The 16,019-nt window shown below is 43.7% G+C and overlaps 1 protein-coding gene across 5 annotated transcripts in view; it reads left to right on the top strand.

The window, feature by feature from the left end:
• robo1 (roundabout, axon guidance receptor, homolog 1 (Drosophila)) overlaps positions 1 to 16,019 on the top strand; it is a 289,424-nt gene that overhangs the window by 126,751 nt on the left and 146,654 nt on the right. The window contains exon 1 of one of the 5 annotated variants that reach the window (XM_058634725.1): positions 8,015 to 8,832. The exons of the other annotated variants lie outside the window; for them this stretch is intronic. Coding sequence (XP_058490708.1) covers positions 8,772 to 8,832 — 61 coding nt within the window. The 5' untranslated portion in view covers positions 8,015 to 8,771. Of the gene's footprint in view, positions 1 to 8,014; positions 8,833 to 16,019 lie in introns of those variants that run through there. 5 annotated transcript variants of the gene reach the window in all.

Below are 16,019 nucleotides of genomic sequence, written 5' to 3'. Positions count from 1 at the left end.
TTTCAGAACACATGCTCTGGCTGATTTGTCCGCTCCGAAGATGTCAGCCTCTGTAAAGCAAGACCTTTGCCCAGAGTGCATATAAAAGACTTATTCTAAGGCTGTACCAAAACCAATCCACCTTTATCCTAAGGCGATTATACACTTATGAAAACAAACTTAAAATTCAATTTCTGCCAATAAACCCTCCTAAATGTTACACACTGGACCTTTGAGAAGACCTTTTTTGGCTCGGGTCTGCGGTTGGAATTAGTCACCTAATTAGATTTATTCTGGGTTGCTGCCCAGAGTAATTCAGCGTATTCTGGAGCTGTGGACAGGTGAGAGGAAACGGCCTGGTAGTCATTAAAGTTACCGTATGTGGACGTTCCAGAGAAATAACACTGCTTACTGTCTGCTGACACAGTCACAATATGGTTGCTTTTTGTTTCACCTGCCAATCTCCTGTGAATCAACCTTGAATAACTTTATTGTTATTTATAGTTTCTATTAGTGGTTATCAACAAACTGTCCTACTTCTTCAAAATGAACAAAAGCGATATGAAAATGTCAGGCTTTGAGAGCGACATAGCGGATTTATCGTGATGGCAGAGGCTTGTGCGGTCGGTCGTGACATGGTTTGTGTTTCTGGAGTTTCATCACTCCCTCGACGGCCAATCAGAAATGATTAGTGGCCTCTGCCGCTCAGCGGCGACATATCAAGACCAGTATGATTCACTCGCTTTCTTTGGGGAAACTTTGGTCGTCTGCTGCTGTCCTCCCTCACATCCTCTCCGTCTTCGTGTCTCCCATGTTCGTCCCACCTGAAAACCACCTCACCCTCAACAGCACCGTGACAGGGAGGTAGAGGAAGCGTTCTTCCTTGAACGTCCCCGGCACGAGGAAGGCAGCGGTCATTAAACGCGGTGTATCCTGCGGACCACACACACACACACACGCACACGGTCGTGCAACAGTTACTTCCTACAGGAAGTTTTAGATATAAGAGATTTCCATATGTTGTATGAGACTGAGATAAATGTTGGCTCGGTCGGGGTAAATGCTATTCCATATGTGGACGCTCGTCTCTATTTTAAGCCGACAGTATTTGCCCCTTCGGAGTTTGGTTTAGGAGAGGCTATAAAACGATGGAGTCGCACAAAACCCACAAAATTAGAGGAATGTTTTGATTTAAAATGAAGAAAAAAATAACGGGATGGGTTTTCAATGACTGCAGGGAATGTGGAGCAAGTGAAGTATGATCGTATCGTCAGAGGTTTACACATAGTGCTGCTCTGTTTTTCATCTGTGGACGTTGCTACGATGTTTCTGAGCGCAAAATACAGCGTAAACTATTGTTATCGTTAGTGCTAACAATAGCTAGCCCCTGACATGTTTACATCCATGTTTCCCCCCCCCCCGTCTTCTCAACTGGAGCTCAGTAAACTCAGAGGTAACATCAGAAGTTCAGTTCTAGCACTACTCGGCTTGGCCTTGACTTGACTTTTTAGTACCTTCTCTGACGAGGTTCCAAGCGAGCTGAGCCGATACCAAAATGTCATTGAGCACGACGTCCGACACAAGAATCAAACGGAACAATGCCGGACTGTAATCCCTGAAAACATGCGTTAATCTCCAGCATTTAGCAAATGGAAATCTCAGTATATAACAGAAGAGTCTGGTGTGTTTAGCGACAGCAGTGCTGAAAGTCAGGGGGAACGTGAGCCGAATCACGACCACGTTCAGGGGTATTTCAGTTCACGATTCTGTGAACAAACAGTTTTTTATGAACTGATTCTAATGATTCAGTTACACCGAAAACAGCGGCTTTACAAGTCACGAGTTTGTGTGTTTGTGTCACATATAAAGCGGCTTCGCGGCAGTTTCGCACATCCATGGGAACTGATACCAAACCGAGTCGAGTCGAGTTAGAACTGCGTAATGGAAAAGCATCTTTTCTGTCCAAGCCAGGGTGACTTTAGCAGCAGTGCTAGCAATGTTCTCCTCATTTCTAAAGTTGGGCTGTGTAATAAAAGTAATAAAATATGGTAATATAGGCTCCTGAAGACAATGTAATTGTTTGATAAAACTAATAAAAGGCGTTATAATGCAATTCTGCTCTGTTGCAGGAATTTAACAGAGAAAAATCTCACTTTTCCGATGAGAAAACATTTTATTTTGTTAAAAAAAACATATATGTATATATATATATATATATATATATATATATATTTTTTTTTTTTCTGCAGCTCTACTGTAGCGTTGAATCCCAGAATCCTTCACTTCCTCCTGACGATGGAAAACTTTCCTCACTTCTCCGTCTACTGGGAGTGAACAGTGTTCCCTCTCTGCGGGGAGTTTCTTTTTGAGGGGTGAACGTTTTTGTTTTCTTCCGTCTTGTTTGCGTCGCTGCTGAGATGGGAATGAAAGCCATTAAATAGTCTTAGTCGGAGGAAAAAAAGGAGGGAATGTCGGGCTCTCTCTGCGCCTGTGTCTCCCCACCATCACCTCCTCGGTTTTTGTCTGCGAGTCCAACACATGTGAAAAGACACTCAGCATGTCGTCTACACAGGACCCCCCCCCCCCCACACACACACACACACATCAGAGACATCCACAGACTTCTTTTGAATATTAAAGAGGAGAATTATCAAACGTAGAAAAGGCCGGGGGAAGATGAGAGAGAACGTCTTCTCCGTTGAATCGTGGAATCGCAAGACGGGAGACAGGCGTGAACTCCACCGTGCGTATTATCAAGTTGCCCTCATTAGGATCCCATCGTCCTCTGGGGGGGGGTGACATTGTCACTGGATTTAGGAGACTAGCCAAGACCTCGGGGGTTTGTGTATTTGGCAGAACTCAAGCGTCGTAGCATGAAGAGCAGCGATGTTTGCAGTTTGTTGCGGGATTTTCAAGCAGACTTTGGATCTTTAGTATTTTACATCTTTTTCTTTATGGGGAAACATGTGAAGAAACTTGGGCGACAGTAAATTATGGAAGTTGTGTAGCAGGATAGAGGATCAGGCCAGTGGAGGAGAAAGTTCGTCATGCACGTGATGGGTTTGCTGGTGGTGGTGTTCGCCGTGCTGGTCATGCTGGGCGTTCCCACAGACCACACGGGTCCACGTGGAGTCCGTCGCATGACCGGATCGCGGGGATCTCACTCGTGCAAGCGGCCGCACAAATGTTCCCCGGCCTTTCGCCGCAGTGAGTACAAAAAGTAAAAAATAAAAAATAAAAAGAAAGTGCTTTATTACATTCAAAGAAAAATAATGACTCGAGAAAATCTTTGACAGTGTTCAGAGTTGTTTGGGTTCTCTTTAGTGGTTGTTAAATAATTAAAGCCCCAGAGCAGATTGCAGTGTCGGGATTTTAATCCCTTCGTGTCTTTGTTTATGTGCTTTTGGAGGTTGTTTAGTGTGAATTGATTTGGTTGTGGTGTTGCTCGGCTCTTTCTCTGCTGCCATTAAAGCCCCTGACAGTTTGTCATTTTTCTTGCCTCTGCTGCTCTGATCAAGGTTGCAAGGGAGGAGGGAAAAGAAGAGAGAGAGAGACAGAGAGAGAGAGAGGACAGAGAGAGAGGACAGAGAGCTATAACGTGTGGCACTCTGGGGATTTTATTTTTTCACTTCCCTCTCTCTTTTTTTATGACAACCGTAGATGAGGAGTGAAACTAATCCTGAATACAAAAGGACTCGATGCGGCGTCAAACTATGAAGTGAAGGTGGGGCCACAGTCAAGTTCACGCCGTTCCACGGCGCCTCGACACAAAAACAATAAAACACACGTTTAGAAATAGAATGTAGAAATTTGACAAAGTGCAGGACAAGAAATATGAGTTTATTAAAAAAAGGAACAGAGTTTAAAACCTAAAGTTCTACGTTTAAGACATGACGAGATGCTTGATACTACTTTTCTGCGTCGTGACGTCGCAACCTTGACTGTGCCGCTACGTTATTATGTCTTGAACACCAGATTTGCTGTTTTACTGTCGTCGTTTTCAATTGCAAAGCTCCGCCCGACTCCGATATAACAGAAGAAATAAACATAACTTAAACTATAACTTTTAAACATAAGCAAAATGCCGATTAAAGCCTACTCCACACGAGAGGATTTTCAAATCTGACTTGGTTCTAAAAACGCGGGAAACCACAGACACAACAAGCTTTGTAACAGATTTCCAGTTATTTAATCTCACACAAACTCGCGTGATTTAACGTGACTTCAGGACGTAAACAGACATGGAGGCGGCGTGTCGGCGGCGTTCACAGCTGTCGTTTGTGCTACGTTTTGTCCTGAGAAATGGGAAAGAACTGTAGATGAGAAGACAGAATCGACTTACGGCTCTAACCGAAAGTACGTATCATCCCCGATCTCTGTCCAGTCGTAAATATCAAACATGTTTAATCATTTCAAATCATAGAAGAAGACTCGCGTCTGTTAAACCCTCACACGACAGGATAATTTGGCCAGAAAACGCCCGAAATCTGACCATTTATCCGCCAGTCTCTCTATCTGTGCACTTGTGTTAAGAGCTGGTGTCGCCCGGTGACACGCCTGTGCTGCACACAGGTCGGAGTTTTCAATCTTTTTTTTTCACACCGAAACAAGTCGCACAAATGACACCAACTTGTGTTTCCAGAACATTTCAGACATTAACTTGATTTAAGTCGTACAGAGGCACACACATTTTCTAACTCACGCTGTTTCTTATTTTGCCCAATTATCTTTTATTGTTCTACTATTTGTACTGTTTTAATATTCCTTCTCTGTTTTTAATCGCAACCAGACGTGTCTGCTCTGTCTCTCTGTTATATTTCACTCGTCGTTGTCATTTGTATTGTTCTTTTTTAGTGTCGTATCGTCTTGTTTTAATCACAAACTCGGCACGGGGCTTTTAAAAGCAAAGTGAAATACCATTAGGTCAAATCATGAATATTAATGTCATTTTTTTAATGATTTTCCAAGTTTATTCTCCATCTCTCTCTCTCTCTCTCTGTTGTTACTGTGAGAAAAAAGTTCCCACTCTGCGTTAAGTTATTCACTGCGGTGCCAAATCAAACATTTAACACTCTCACCTTCTCTTGTGTTAAACAGCCTCTTTCAGACACACTCCTACCCTAAGTAAGGACTTTATTTTACTGTTCCCTGCTGCTGCTGCTGTCTGAAGGAGTGTTTTTATTATTCTGTCGCTGGTATTGAACTGAAAAAAAACCCCACTCTGTTGAAGCTCTCAGGGAAACAAGGGCAACCACTCTAATAGAATGATCACACATGGGAATAAAAGGTCTTCCATCATCAAGACTGCAGCAGGCGCCTCAATATGAGGGAGAATCTACATCTGCATTAGAGAGTTACCGTACCTGCTTGTGAAGAGATCTACTCAAATAACCAGCGATGTTCATGCTTACAAAGATAACCCATCCCTTACAGTAGTTTCAATTATTCAAGGTTGTAGCTTGGGTCCTCTTCCAGAGACCTGGGAGTCTGAGGGCCCTGCGCGGTATCTCAGCTGTTCCCAGGACTGAGCTCTTCTGGACAGAAGATCTCAGATGTTGCTCCTGGAATCTGCTGGAGTCAGTTTCTCTCTATAGTTTGAGGATCGCAGCTCCTTGTGTTCCTGTCACCACTGGGACCACAGTTGCTTCTGCTCCCCACGTCTTCGCTCAGCCGTTGGTATTTCTCAAGCTTCTCGTGTTCCTTCGTCTTCTTCTTGACACCGCTGTCGCTGACGCTTTGGATTGCCACATCTATCACATCTACTGCCCTCTTCTGGTTGATTAGCCGCCACCGGTTTGTCTCTGTCTGGATCTGGAAGTCCCTGTAAGATCCATGTAGCCCTGTCGTTCTCAACCCCCCTTTGTAGGCGTCTTCCATCTTCATCCTGGGATTACATGATTCCAGCCACCTGCTGTGATGTCTTTACACAGTCTACACCTCAGATCACAGTCTGGCACGTTTACCTTTACACCAATGAGGGTCTGCTTTCACTGGCGTGGGATTATTTTTTAAATCTGTCCTTCTCTCTTTGATGAATCAATCTGAATGTATTTTTTTGTGATGGATCGATTGGTGATCACGCAAGTATGTGACGATGTCATTAAAAAATGATCACATTTTCAAGAAATCCCTATACTTTTTTTTTTATCATGGGCAAAACTGTGAAAGAAAAATGTAAAAATCTGTCAAACAGGATTAGAGTCTCGACTAAATGTAATCCAGATCTGATCCAGATTACTATGGAAGCACATTTTTGCCAGAAAAAAAAAGAGGTAAAATTTAGTCTTGATAATAAAAATATCCTCAAAGTAAATCGAAATTATGAGATAGAAAGTAATTTTTTCGACTTTTTAATCTCCTAATTTTGACATGTTATCTCTTACCTCATAATTATGACCTATTATCTCATAATTTCTACTTACTTTGAGGATTTTTTTTTTCTTCCATAGATTACAGATGAGTACATCAGCAACATTTTAACAGATGAAGATTTTAATTGAAACTGTTTCAAACATTTGTTGTCGTCTTCACAGTTTATTCACCCTATTATTGTGCCGACAAAAAATAGTTTGTTGATGCCAAGAAATGTCATTTTCATGCACGGATTATTACATTTCTGTTACTCAAACATAAAAACACATAGTCATGTACACACTTGAGTGACACTATACAGTCACAAATAGACAGAAAACACACAACAATGTAAAGTGCTCATAGGAAAACGTGGTAAATACACTATTGTGAAACATCACAGTTGTACACAACAAAAAACGGAATTAATTAAAGCCAATTGCGCAAGTTTTCAAACTTTAAATGAAGTTATTTTTTGGCACACTGGCTCGTGGTTCTCTGCAGAGACACACACACACACACACATATATATATATATATATATATATATATATACATATATATATCAAACATGAGTGTCGTGCCATTTGCCATTTCTGCAGCTTTACTCAACACAAATGATGTTTATCAGTGGTGGGCGTTTGCACTGAGAAGTAAACTATGTGCTACATTAAACAATTGAGGATCCCTCGGGCTTGATGACTAATGATGACTATCAGACAGACAGACATGTGGTCAGGTCAGTTCAGCCACTGGAGGGCGCTGTTTGGTAACAGATGCTCAGTGGAGCTTCGAGCTGATGATGATGATGAAGGCTCCTGCACTTCTTCCTTTTCATGCCTTTTAAAAAAAAACAATATATAAGCAGGAAAACTTGCACTTCTGCGAATTTATGACTACATAAATGTATAATAAGTTGGTTATTATATTATAAGAAATATAAAATGAGGCATTGCTTCTACTAAAACAGAGGGGGGAAATATGGATTTCAGTGGTAAACTTATGTCACTCTGCGGGGAAAAGTTAAATTATAGGAACAAAAATGGTCTGGCTAAATGTTCACATGTACATATTATACTACTGTGTTATGACTGATCATAAATAGTGCACTTACTCTGTGCATTAACTTGATTTGTGCTTTTATTGGAGACATGAATTAAGGTAAAACATGTATTTTAAAGGAAACGATGACCCTGCAGATGATAGACAGCGCAATTATTTTATTTCACGTTCGATACAAACCGAACTTATAGTGGAATATTAATGGACTGTGAAACCAAAAGTATGAGATGATGATTTCTCTTTATTGGACTAAAGGTTGTTGCTTTTTTTTTGTCTGGAACAGAAAAAAGGAGATTTTTTTTCATTTTTGCACAGAGTAGCAGAAAATGTGCCAGTTTGCGCTGCGTAAAACTGCGCAGTTCTGTTGGATCCAGGCGGGAAGCGGTTAAATTTCTTCTGAGGGAAACATAGTCGGGTCTATGGAGGGGGTAGAACAGGCGCATACCAATTGTCGAGGTATTCCGCTTTTCCTTGAATGAAACGCTGGGACTGTGAAACCGTGGTTCCCCCTCCTCTCCTCCTCCTCCTCCTCTCCTCCTCTTCTTCTCCTCTCCTCCTCTCGCCTGGGGTTCGGGGTCTGCGACGCGCTCTGGGATCAGTCGGAGCTGAAACTAAAGGGGGGAAAGTGATGGAAAAGTTGCCCTGATCGGATCGGATCGGATCGGATCGTGCGCATGTGTGTGCGCGCGCGGATCGTCTCCTCTGGTGGACGAGCGAGGACAGGAGGACGAAACTTTCCGAGCTCGAGTGACGGATTCCAAACTGGACTGAGAGAATAATGTGACTGCACGGACGGAGCTTTTACGCGTGGACTCCCGCTGCTGCTGCCGCTGCCGTCGTCGCTGGACTCACTTTTGAGTTCAACTTTTCCGTTTGCAGTGGATTTATCCTTCATCCTGGTTTTTGTTTTGTTTTGTTTGGGTTTTTTTTATGTTTTTTTGTTGTTTTTGCACAAAGGAACTAAGTGATTTGAATGTGGCTGGTTGTTGCCCGAGCGCAGTAACGGGATGAATCCAAAGAAAGGATAGAGCTCCGCTCCGTCTCTGCGCACTTACTCTCTCATCTGATCCACACACACACAACATGTGCTGAGAATTTGCGCTGTTTTTGGAGCTATTTTGTGTTCTTTTTTTTTTTTTTGGACCGAGATGCCAAAAACCTGCTGGTGATAAACTGCTTCTGGGCTGCGTGTGTGTGTGTGTGTGTGTGTAATCTCCCCCCCAAAACCCACAACCAAAATCAAACCTGGGTTGTTTCATTTTCAAACTCTGGATTCTGAAATTTGGCGTTTCCAGCTTGACATGAAGGAGTGGATGTCTAAATTGCTTTTTGAATAATTTGGATTACCCTAGGACTTTGCCCCCTAGGAGAGACATTGAATGATGTCTCCAACTTTTATCGGATTTGTATTTCTGTTAGGAATTCTCCATGTGTGCTCGGGTAAGTCCATGATCCCTGATACTGATCCATTTTTGTGTTATTTTGTGGGGGGTTTTGCAAGTTGATTTTTTTTTTCAGGATAAAAGGAAGAGGAGGGTGGAAATAATCCAACCCAACCCACTAATCTAGTCTTAATCCAATTCATTCCTTCACTGTAAGGAAGACTATTTTTTAATTATTAGCAAAAGCTAAAGGCGGCACACCGTTTAAATTAAATTAGACTACATGCATAACTGAAGTGTTTTTATCATTTACTGAAGCGTGACTAAATATACAACCCATACTGTATTTGGTTGCTTCAGGGCAAAATGGTGACACCAACTTTTCCCAATCATAAGAAAAACACATTTTTTAATTAACTTGCATTGACTTTTGTTTCCCGCTTTGCTGTAATTCACAAAGACCCACTCTCTTTGTTGTATTTTTTTCCACATTTTTGGACCTTTTTGTTGTTTTGTTGAGCAGAAACTCAAAAGGTTTTGTGTTAACTTTTAAGAGCGGAGCTCACATAAAGTGCCGAGGCCGTGTGGGATCAGTGTAGGGGGAGAGAGAGCAGGTATCATCGGTCAAACAGACAGCACAAACCCCAGTGGACTGGAGACTATACATGTTCCCATGCATGTCATAACTCTGCACAAGGTGGACGACCGTTAAAGCTGACTCCAGCTCTTCTTTAATGCCTTTTTTTTTAAAAAAACCTGGACATTTGCAGCGTTCCGAGTCACGTGGGCCCTGCTGTTGACTTCTTGTTGTGGTGGCGTCTTATTTTTGTTATCGTTTGTGATTTAAGAGCAAGTTATGAGTGAGTTAACGCCTGCCACGCCATTATACGACCTGACCGGGGGAAGTCTGTCCTGGAGGGGCGTTTGACACAAAGAACCACTTGTGCGAAATCATACCAAATACTTCAACGCAAAACCTATAAATTAGTGACTGCTCGGCAAAATCTTCAGCCGTTTAAACGGCGGTAAATCTATATAAGCCCCTCTATACGACCGTTCATCACGCCTACAGTATAATTACCTTAGTAAAAGTCTAATTGTCTTCAAGTTTGGACCTGAAATAGCCATTATGGCTTCTACCTGTCCAACTTCACAGTGTTTCCAGATGTCCCTAAAGGTGGGAGTGTTTCTAAGTGACTGTCAGGAGCCTTCATTATGCTTTAATGACTGTATTTCTGACACAAGAACCCCACATTCACACGGAAAACATCAGGCGTTCGCTCCCTTTAAGCTCTTAATTAGACGTGAGTGTCTGTTTTGGTGCAAAAGTTTCATCATGCATATTCAAATGTTACTCATTCCTCCCGGTTTGTTTCGTAAGTCGGCGGGGGGGGGAGGGGCTTTGTTGTCTCAGGCTGCAACTGCGGCGGTTTGAGGAAACGCTGCAGAGCACCTTCGACAGGCAGGAAGCGCGGGGGGTCAGAGGTGAGCGCCGAGTACCACAGGTGGTGACTCTCGTCCGCTCCACCCACAGCCGGATCCTGAACTCTAGCCGAGCCACTGATGGTCCTGTCCTGTGAGAAAGTCTGTCAGACACCAGGGTTTCTAATTACTCCTCACGTCTGTGTGTGTGGGGGGGGGGGGGGGGGGGGGGGGCGTGAGAATGAGGCCCGTCGGACATCACATACCCACAGGATTCACTCTGGATAAGACGCTAGCGTCAGGGAAATTGGATTATCTGCCATTTATTTATGTAGTTTCTGATGACAACCTCTTTTTTTAAACTTCTTAAAGCTGTAAGTGTGTAACTTCTGCTGGTTTATGTTTGATTTTCTGCCTCTGTTTGGTCTTTATGACCTAAAACGAACATGTCAAGCAATACTATCAGACTTCACTCAGGGAGAAACACAGAAGTGGGCGGGGACAATGACAACTGTTGTGTTTTCAGTCAGACTGTGAAAGAAATCACTTCATTATTCATTATGTGTCGTTTTGTGTAGTAAAGTGTGCAGTGAAAGGTGTTTTGTAACATCTCAGTGCTTCATATCAACGTTCCTCCCTTTAACTTCGGCGGCCCTCCTGCAGGCTGCGACGAAAAAGTATTTATATGCCACATCCGCGTGTGAAATTGAGGGATCATGTGACCTGTGCCCCTGTCAGGCTTGTGGCGACCTGCTTATTTCTGCCCCGCGCTCGTCTGAAGGCTGTAAATTGATGCCTCCATCTATCACGTCTCGCCCCTGTTATCAGATAATCTCTGCTGCTGCTGCTGCAGCAAATGCTTATCTCGCCTCCGACGGCTCGTCAGACCTTATACTTAACTGCACATCCGAAAAACACCTTTGCAAACACTGCGTCCACACTGTTGTGAACTATTTTACAGTTTTTTAAAAAAAATTATAAAAAAATAAAATACGATCAGTGGGAGGAGAACTGGGCTTGACAAATTGACTCGTAAGTGGTGATAAATGGCCGAGCCCTTCCACCTCCTGCATCACAAGTCGGAAGTCAACTGGGAGCGTGAGACAATCAAGTCATAAATTCAGGTCTTTTAAAGCCTCCAGAATCAGATCTCCACCTACCTTTCCTCTAAATAGGATCACAATGTGCACAATTGACATCATGTGCAATTAAAGAAGACCCCCAACTCAAGATTGAGACCATAAACTCCTTAAGAAACCCAACTTTGACTCAAACTCAGTTCCTTTTGCAACCAGCCGAGTTGCCCCCTAGTGGCTATTCAATGAACTGTGGCTGTCTACGTCAAAACCATCCGATAACACGTACGTTCTCTCTCAGTTTCCCTTCGTTGTTAGTTTATTTCTGCCTCTAACATTTAAATGATTGTTTAATGTTAGCCGTACCAAATGTACCTCAACCGTCACCAGTTTACGTTATTTTACTCCTGATGCTGAGCTCAAACACATCTGGATGTTGCATCATGGATGTAGCCCTGACCTGAGACTCACACTCATTACACGTAATCTCCTCCTCTCCACCAAAGTGTCCTGTTATTCCTGAAATTGCCCTAAAATCAGGCTGTTTCTCCCGAGCTTAACCCGCCTGTGCGTCACCTCTCGACCCCCGCGTTGAAAAATCTCTCACCTATACGTGAGGTGACGTTGTTTCTCTCATGCTACATCTCTATATTTTCCCCACTAATGCACATTAAGCTGCTCCTAATCCAAATCAAGCAGGGTTTCACGCCCCCAAGATCCAGGATTAGGATGACTTTAGGCTTAGGGGAGAAAAAAAAAAAAAAAAACACTTGTAAGGAATGTGGGCGGGCGGCGAGCGGGCTCCTCTTCCTGTTCATGAGAACCGAGGCGGAGTCATTAATGAGTGACTAGATAAACATTTCAAAGCAGTTGGTTGGAGTGCGGATGAATGAGGCGGTGACTCCTAATGAGCTCCTCCTGCTCTTCAATTAATGACCTAAAAGCACAGTTTAATTGGATTAATTAACAAATCCGTCCGACGTCGATAGTTTGTAATTTGCCTGATGAGCACGTCTGCTCCGAGGGTTGAGATCGTGTCATGAGACGGTGGATCAGCACTGCCCCATTTTGCCGAGCCAGAAAGGAACCAGAATTTCATCGATTTCCATCATGTCGTCTTAATAATCGTACTTTTCATCTTTATTAATAGAGCGCTTCCGAAGAAACAATGTGAAAAGGGCAAAAACAAAGTCCCGAGTGATATTCATTGAAGGAGGCGACGTTCAATAAAAGCAAAAATAAGTAAAAAACTTATTTTTTAATGGATTTTTTCCAAAAGGAGACATTTGAGAACCTCTGGGTCACAAAACCTCCTTTAGTTTTCAACCTGAATCCTGTAACAGAGAGGGAGACGGCATGGTCCCCGAGGATGTCGAGATGCATGCGTGATGCATTTGAGATTAAAAGGTCTAAAATATAATCTGGAGCCAGGCCACGGACGGGGCTTTCGCGATACTTAATATAAATCGATTCTAAAACAATCTGGAAGTCAGAGTAAAGATCTTTAATCTCTGTTAAAAGCCTCGCTGCTGAGTTTTGCACCTTCACCGACGTCAGCGCTAAAAAAACACGGCTTCGTGTGATCAAACCCGGCAGTGGGCGTGTCCCAGGATCACTGTAGTTAATGCGTCTCGTTCTGACAAACATTGCCCTTTCGCCGGTGATGAATGGCTTGTCCTCGACCGGGTGAGAGGTGTGGTCTGGTTTCTGTCTCACTCTCTCTCTCTCTCTCTCTCTGTCTCTCTCTCTCTGACACGCTTGCTTTGATTTCCCACAGCTTCGCTTCCTGTTTGTGGAAAAAATGCACGCGGCGGCAGCAGCGGCGGACACACGTTACATAATGCTAATCCTCATTTGATTCCGCACTGCATTTGCATGTTTACTCCATCTTCCTGCGCCGTGGATTAGCCCCCCCCCCCCCCCCCCCCCCACTGTGACTCCTCTCTTATAGAGATGTGAGAAACAGTGATGTGCTGTGTTTGTTGTGAAAGAATCTCTTCATCCGCTTACCCACCCCCCCCCCCCCCCCCCCCCCATCTGAGTTTTTTTTTTTTTGGCCCAATTTTTTAAGATGTGCCTTTTTTTTGTGGCCGGTCAGCGCAAACCCTTTCTTAAATAAAGCCTGTGGGGACCCAGGCCACATTGTGTCGCCTTAGCAGGGCCGATTGTGAGGCGTTGGAGGAGGAGGGAGCCACACAAAGGCTACCCCAGGGTGTGGAAGGAGGTGTGGGGGGGTTGTGTGAGTGTGGGATGAAGGTGGAGGACGGAGCAGTCGAACATACCGCCATACATCAGCTGTGGGAATTCTCTTGATCCAGCTCTTCTGCGCTGCTCACATTGCATATTCCGCCGGCCGCTCCCCGGTGGCGGTGAATGTGCTGATTAGGTTGACGGAGGTGGAAAAACTGTGAGGCAGGGATACTGGGTGGTGCTGTTATTCTTTCTTTTTTTTTTTTAAACGTGGACATGGAGGGGGAAAGTGAGGCGGGTGAAGGTGGAAGTGCTGAGGGAAATAAAAGACTGGGACTCGTCAAGTGTGCTAAGCTAGGACGCGATAAACTTAGTGTTAGGATTCAACTTCATTCATTATTCTAATACAGGGTTGGATTCAATTTGACTGACTTTTAGATCGTTTACTCATAAAACGTGTCATAATTGACAGTAACACAGTGTAGGGTTTTTATTATTTTATTATTTTATTCTGAATTTTTGTCAGTTGTATTTCTTTCTTTCAATCCCAACTTCCTCTGTCGTCGTGGGCATGAGACGTGTATCTCAGTATCTCATCTCTTAGTAATTAGTGAAAGAAAACTATGTATTTTATGGGCGAAGTGGACGATCATGAATGGGTCTCTTCGTCACCCCCTGTTTTTGTCGCTTTATTTAAATGTGTACCAGCATCTTCTTTTAAGCCAGGATTGGGAAGCCAGGCCATGTTAAGTCCAGATCTCATCAGACTGAATGTCTGCATGCAGTATTTCAACGTATTTTAACTGTGTGTTAGTCCGACTTTGGTACACTTTCATTCGGACTAACATGTTCACATGTGTGTCCAGTCCAGTCCAGTTCCTGAACCCTAAGCTCAGGAACTCCCAGAAGGCTTTTGCTGGCTGTGGCCCTTTCATTTTCTCTCCACTGGGGAGACAGGAAGAAGAAGAAGAAGAAGAGGGGGGGTGAGATTGCAGCAGTGGGGACACTGTTCTCCCCCAGCATCCCTCTTTTCTCCCCCCCCCCGAGCTCGAGCTTGAGCCTCCTCCCAGCCTCTGTGACTCTATTAGCCTCTCACTGCAAGGCCTGGATACACTTTTGAAATGCTAAACCTCTCTTTGGTGATAACTGACAGGGGGGAAATGCCATTAAAGAGGCTGAGAGGAATAGATTAAATTAGCAGTTAAAAGAGAGACTGCTAATTAGTTGATTAATGTCTCTGGTGCCCACCGCCCAAATTTTCCTCCAAGTGTATCCTTCACCTTTTTTGCTTTCCATTTTAGTAAAAACACACACGTGTGTGAGTTTAATCCACACTTCATGTGTTCAAAACACACACACACACACTCTCGTATCCAGAGCTGCATCAGCAACTTTACGCTCAAGCTCAGTGGCTAATTCTGTCACACAAAAGACAGTGATAAAAGTAGGAGGGGTGCGCTCTATTTAAAAACATAATTAATGACAAGGTGACCTTGAATTCCACGATTAGAGGACAGCTTTTGGTGGAGCTCCCTCCGCCATTCAGCCGTAACCATGGTGAGGACGAGTCCGATAACTGACTCCGGCACAAAGTCGTTCACTTTCAGTCGTTTTTTGGGGGATTAACTCCGGGGTTTGATTTATTTATTACCGGGGCTTGTCGTCGCTTTATGGCAACTTGTGACATTTCTGTTATACAGAGTGAAGTAGAACCCTCGCGGTGCCTCGCTCTGTTTACTAAAAAGTGTAAACTAAACACCGTTGAAGCCTCCGAGCAGGAAACATCATTTTACCTCAGAGAGTGGCACTCTTGTGGACTTGTACCTTTGTCAAAAAGCTTTTAAACTCCACTTTTTCCCTCTCCGAAAGAGCGCGTGGAGATGTTCATCACGTCTCGCTGTCACCATTCATGTCTCCTTTTTAAAAGTGTCCTCTCTCGTCTCCGTCCCTCCCACGTCCCACTTTTTTTCTCCTTCCTTTTCTTACGCAATGAGCGCTGAATAACGTTTGTTGTCGCCGGGCTGCGAGGCAGGTTCTTCGTGGGCTTTAAGCTCAAAATTGCTCCCCGCGTTTCCGACGGCCGCGTCTGTCGTCAGGTGTTAATCGGAAGCGGCGCGCTGCAGCTCACGCGATTAAAAAAAAGTGCAGATTTCGAGCCTCACCTTCGCTTCCCTCGACAATGTTGCAGAGTTTTCTTAAAGGCGCTCTGTTATTCCCGACTCCTGTGATTGTTTCCTGACACACGGCGCTGACGTGTGTTCATCCCGTCTCATTAAGTCAGATCAGACTATTCACTGTACGCCGAGTGCACCTGTGCGCAGGGATTTCAGAGTAATGAGGGCCAACATTCTTTCAACATGAAAAGATCTATTTTAGAAGAGTGTTTCTTTCTTTCTTTCTTTCTTTCCTTTTTACCTTGATGTGGCTTTGATTGAGCCGAGGGAATGTAAAGCCTTTTCTTTCTGTTTTGTCAACTTTGTCAACTTTGATTCAGACAACTCTTTTGAGCATAAGAATGCAGATGCGGTAGAAAAATAAAAGAAGAATGGATTACAAA

This window comes from Solea solea, chromosome 7, assembly GCF_958295425.1.
Source record: "Solea solea chromosome 7, fSolSol10.1, whole genome shotgun sequence".
Taxonomy (NCBI): domain Eukaryota; kingdom Metazoa; phylum Chordata; class Actinopteri; order Pleuronectiformes; family Soleidae; genus Solea; species Solea solea.
The sequence above is the reverse complement of the archived record's forward strand: the minus strand, read 5'-3'. Positions and strand labels throughout refer to the sequence as shown.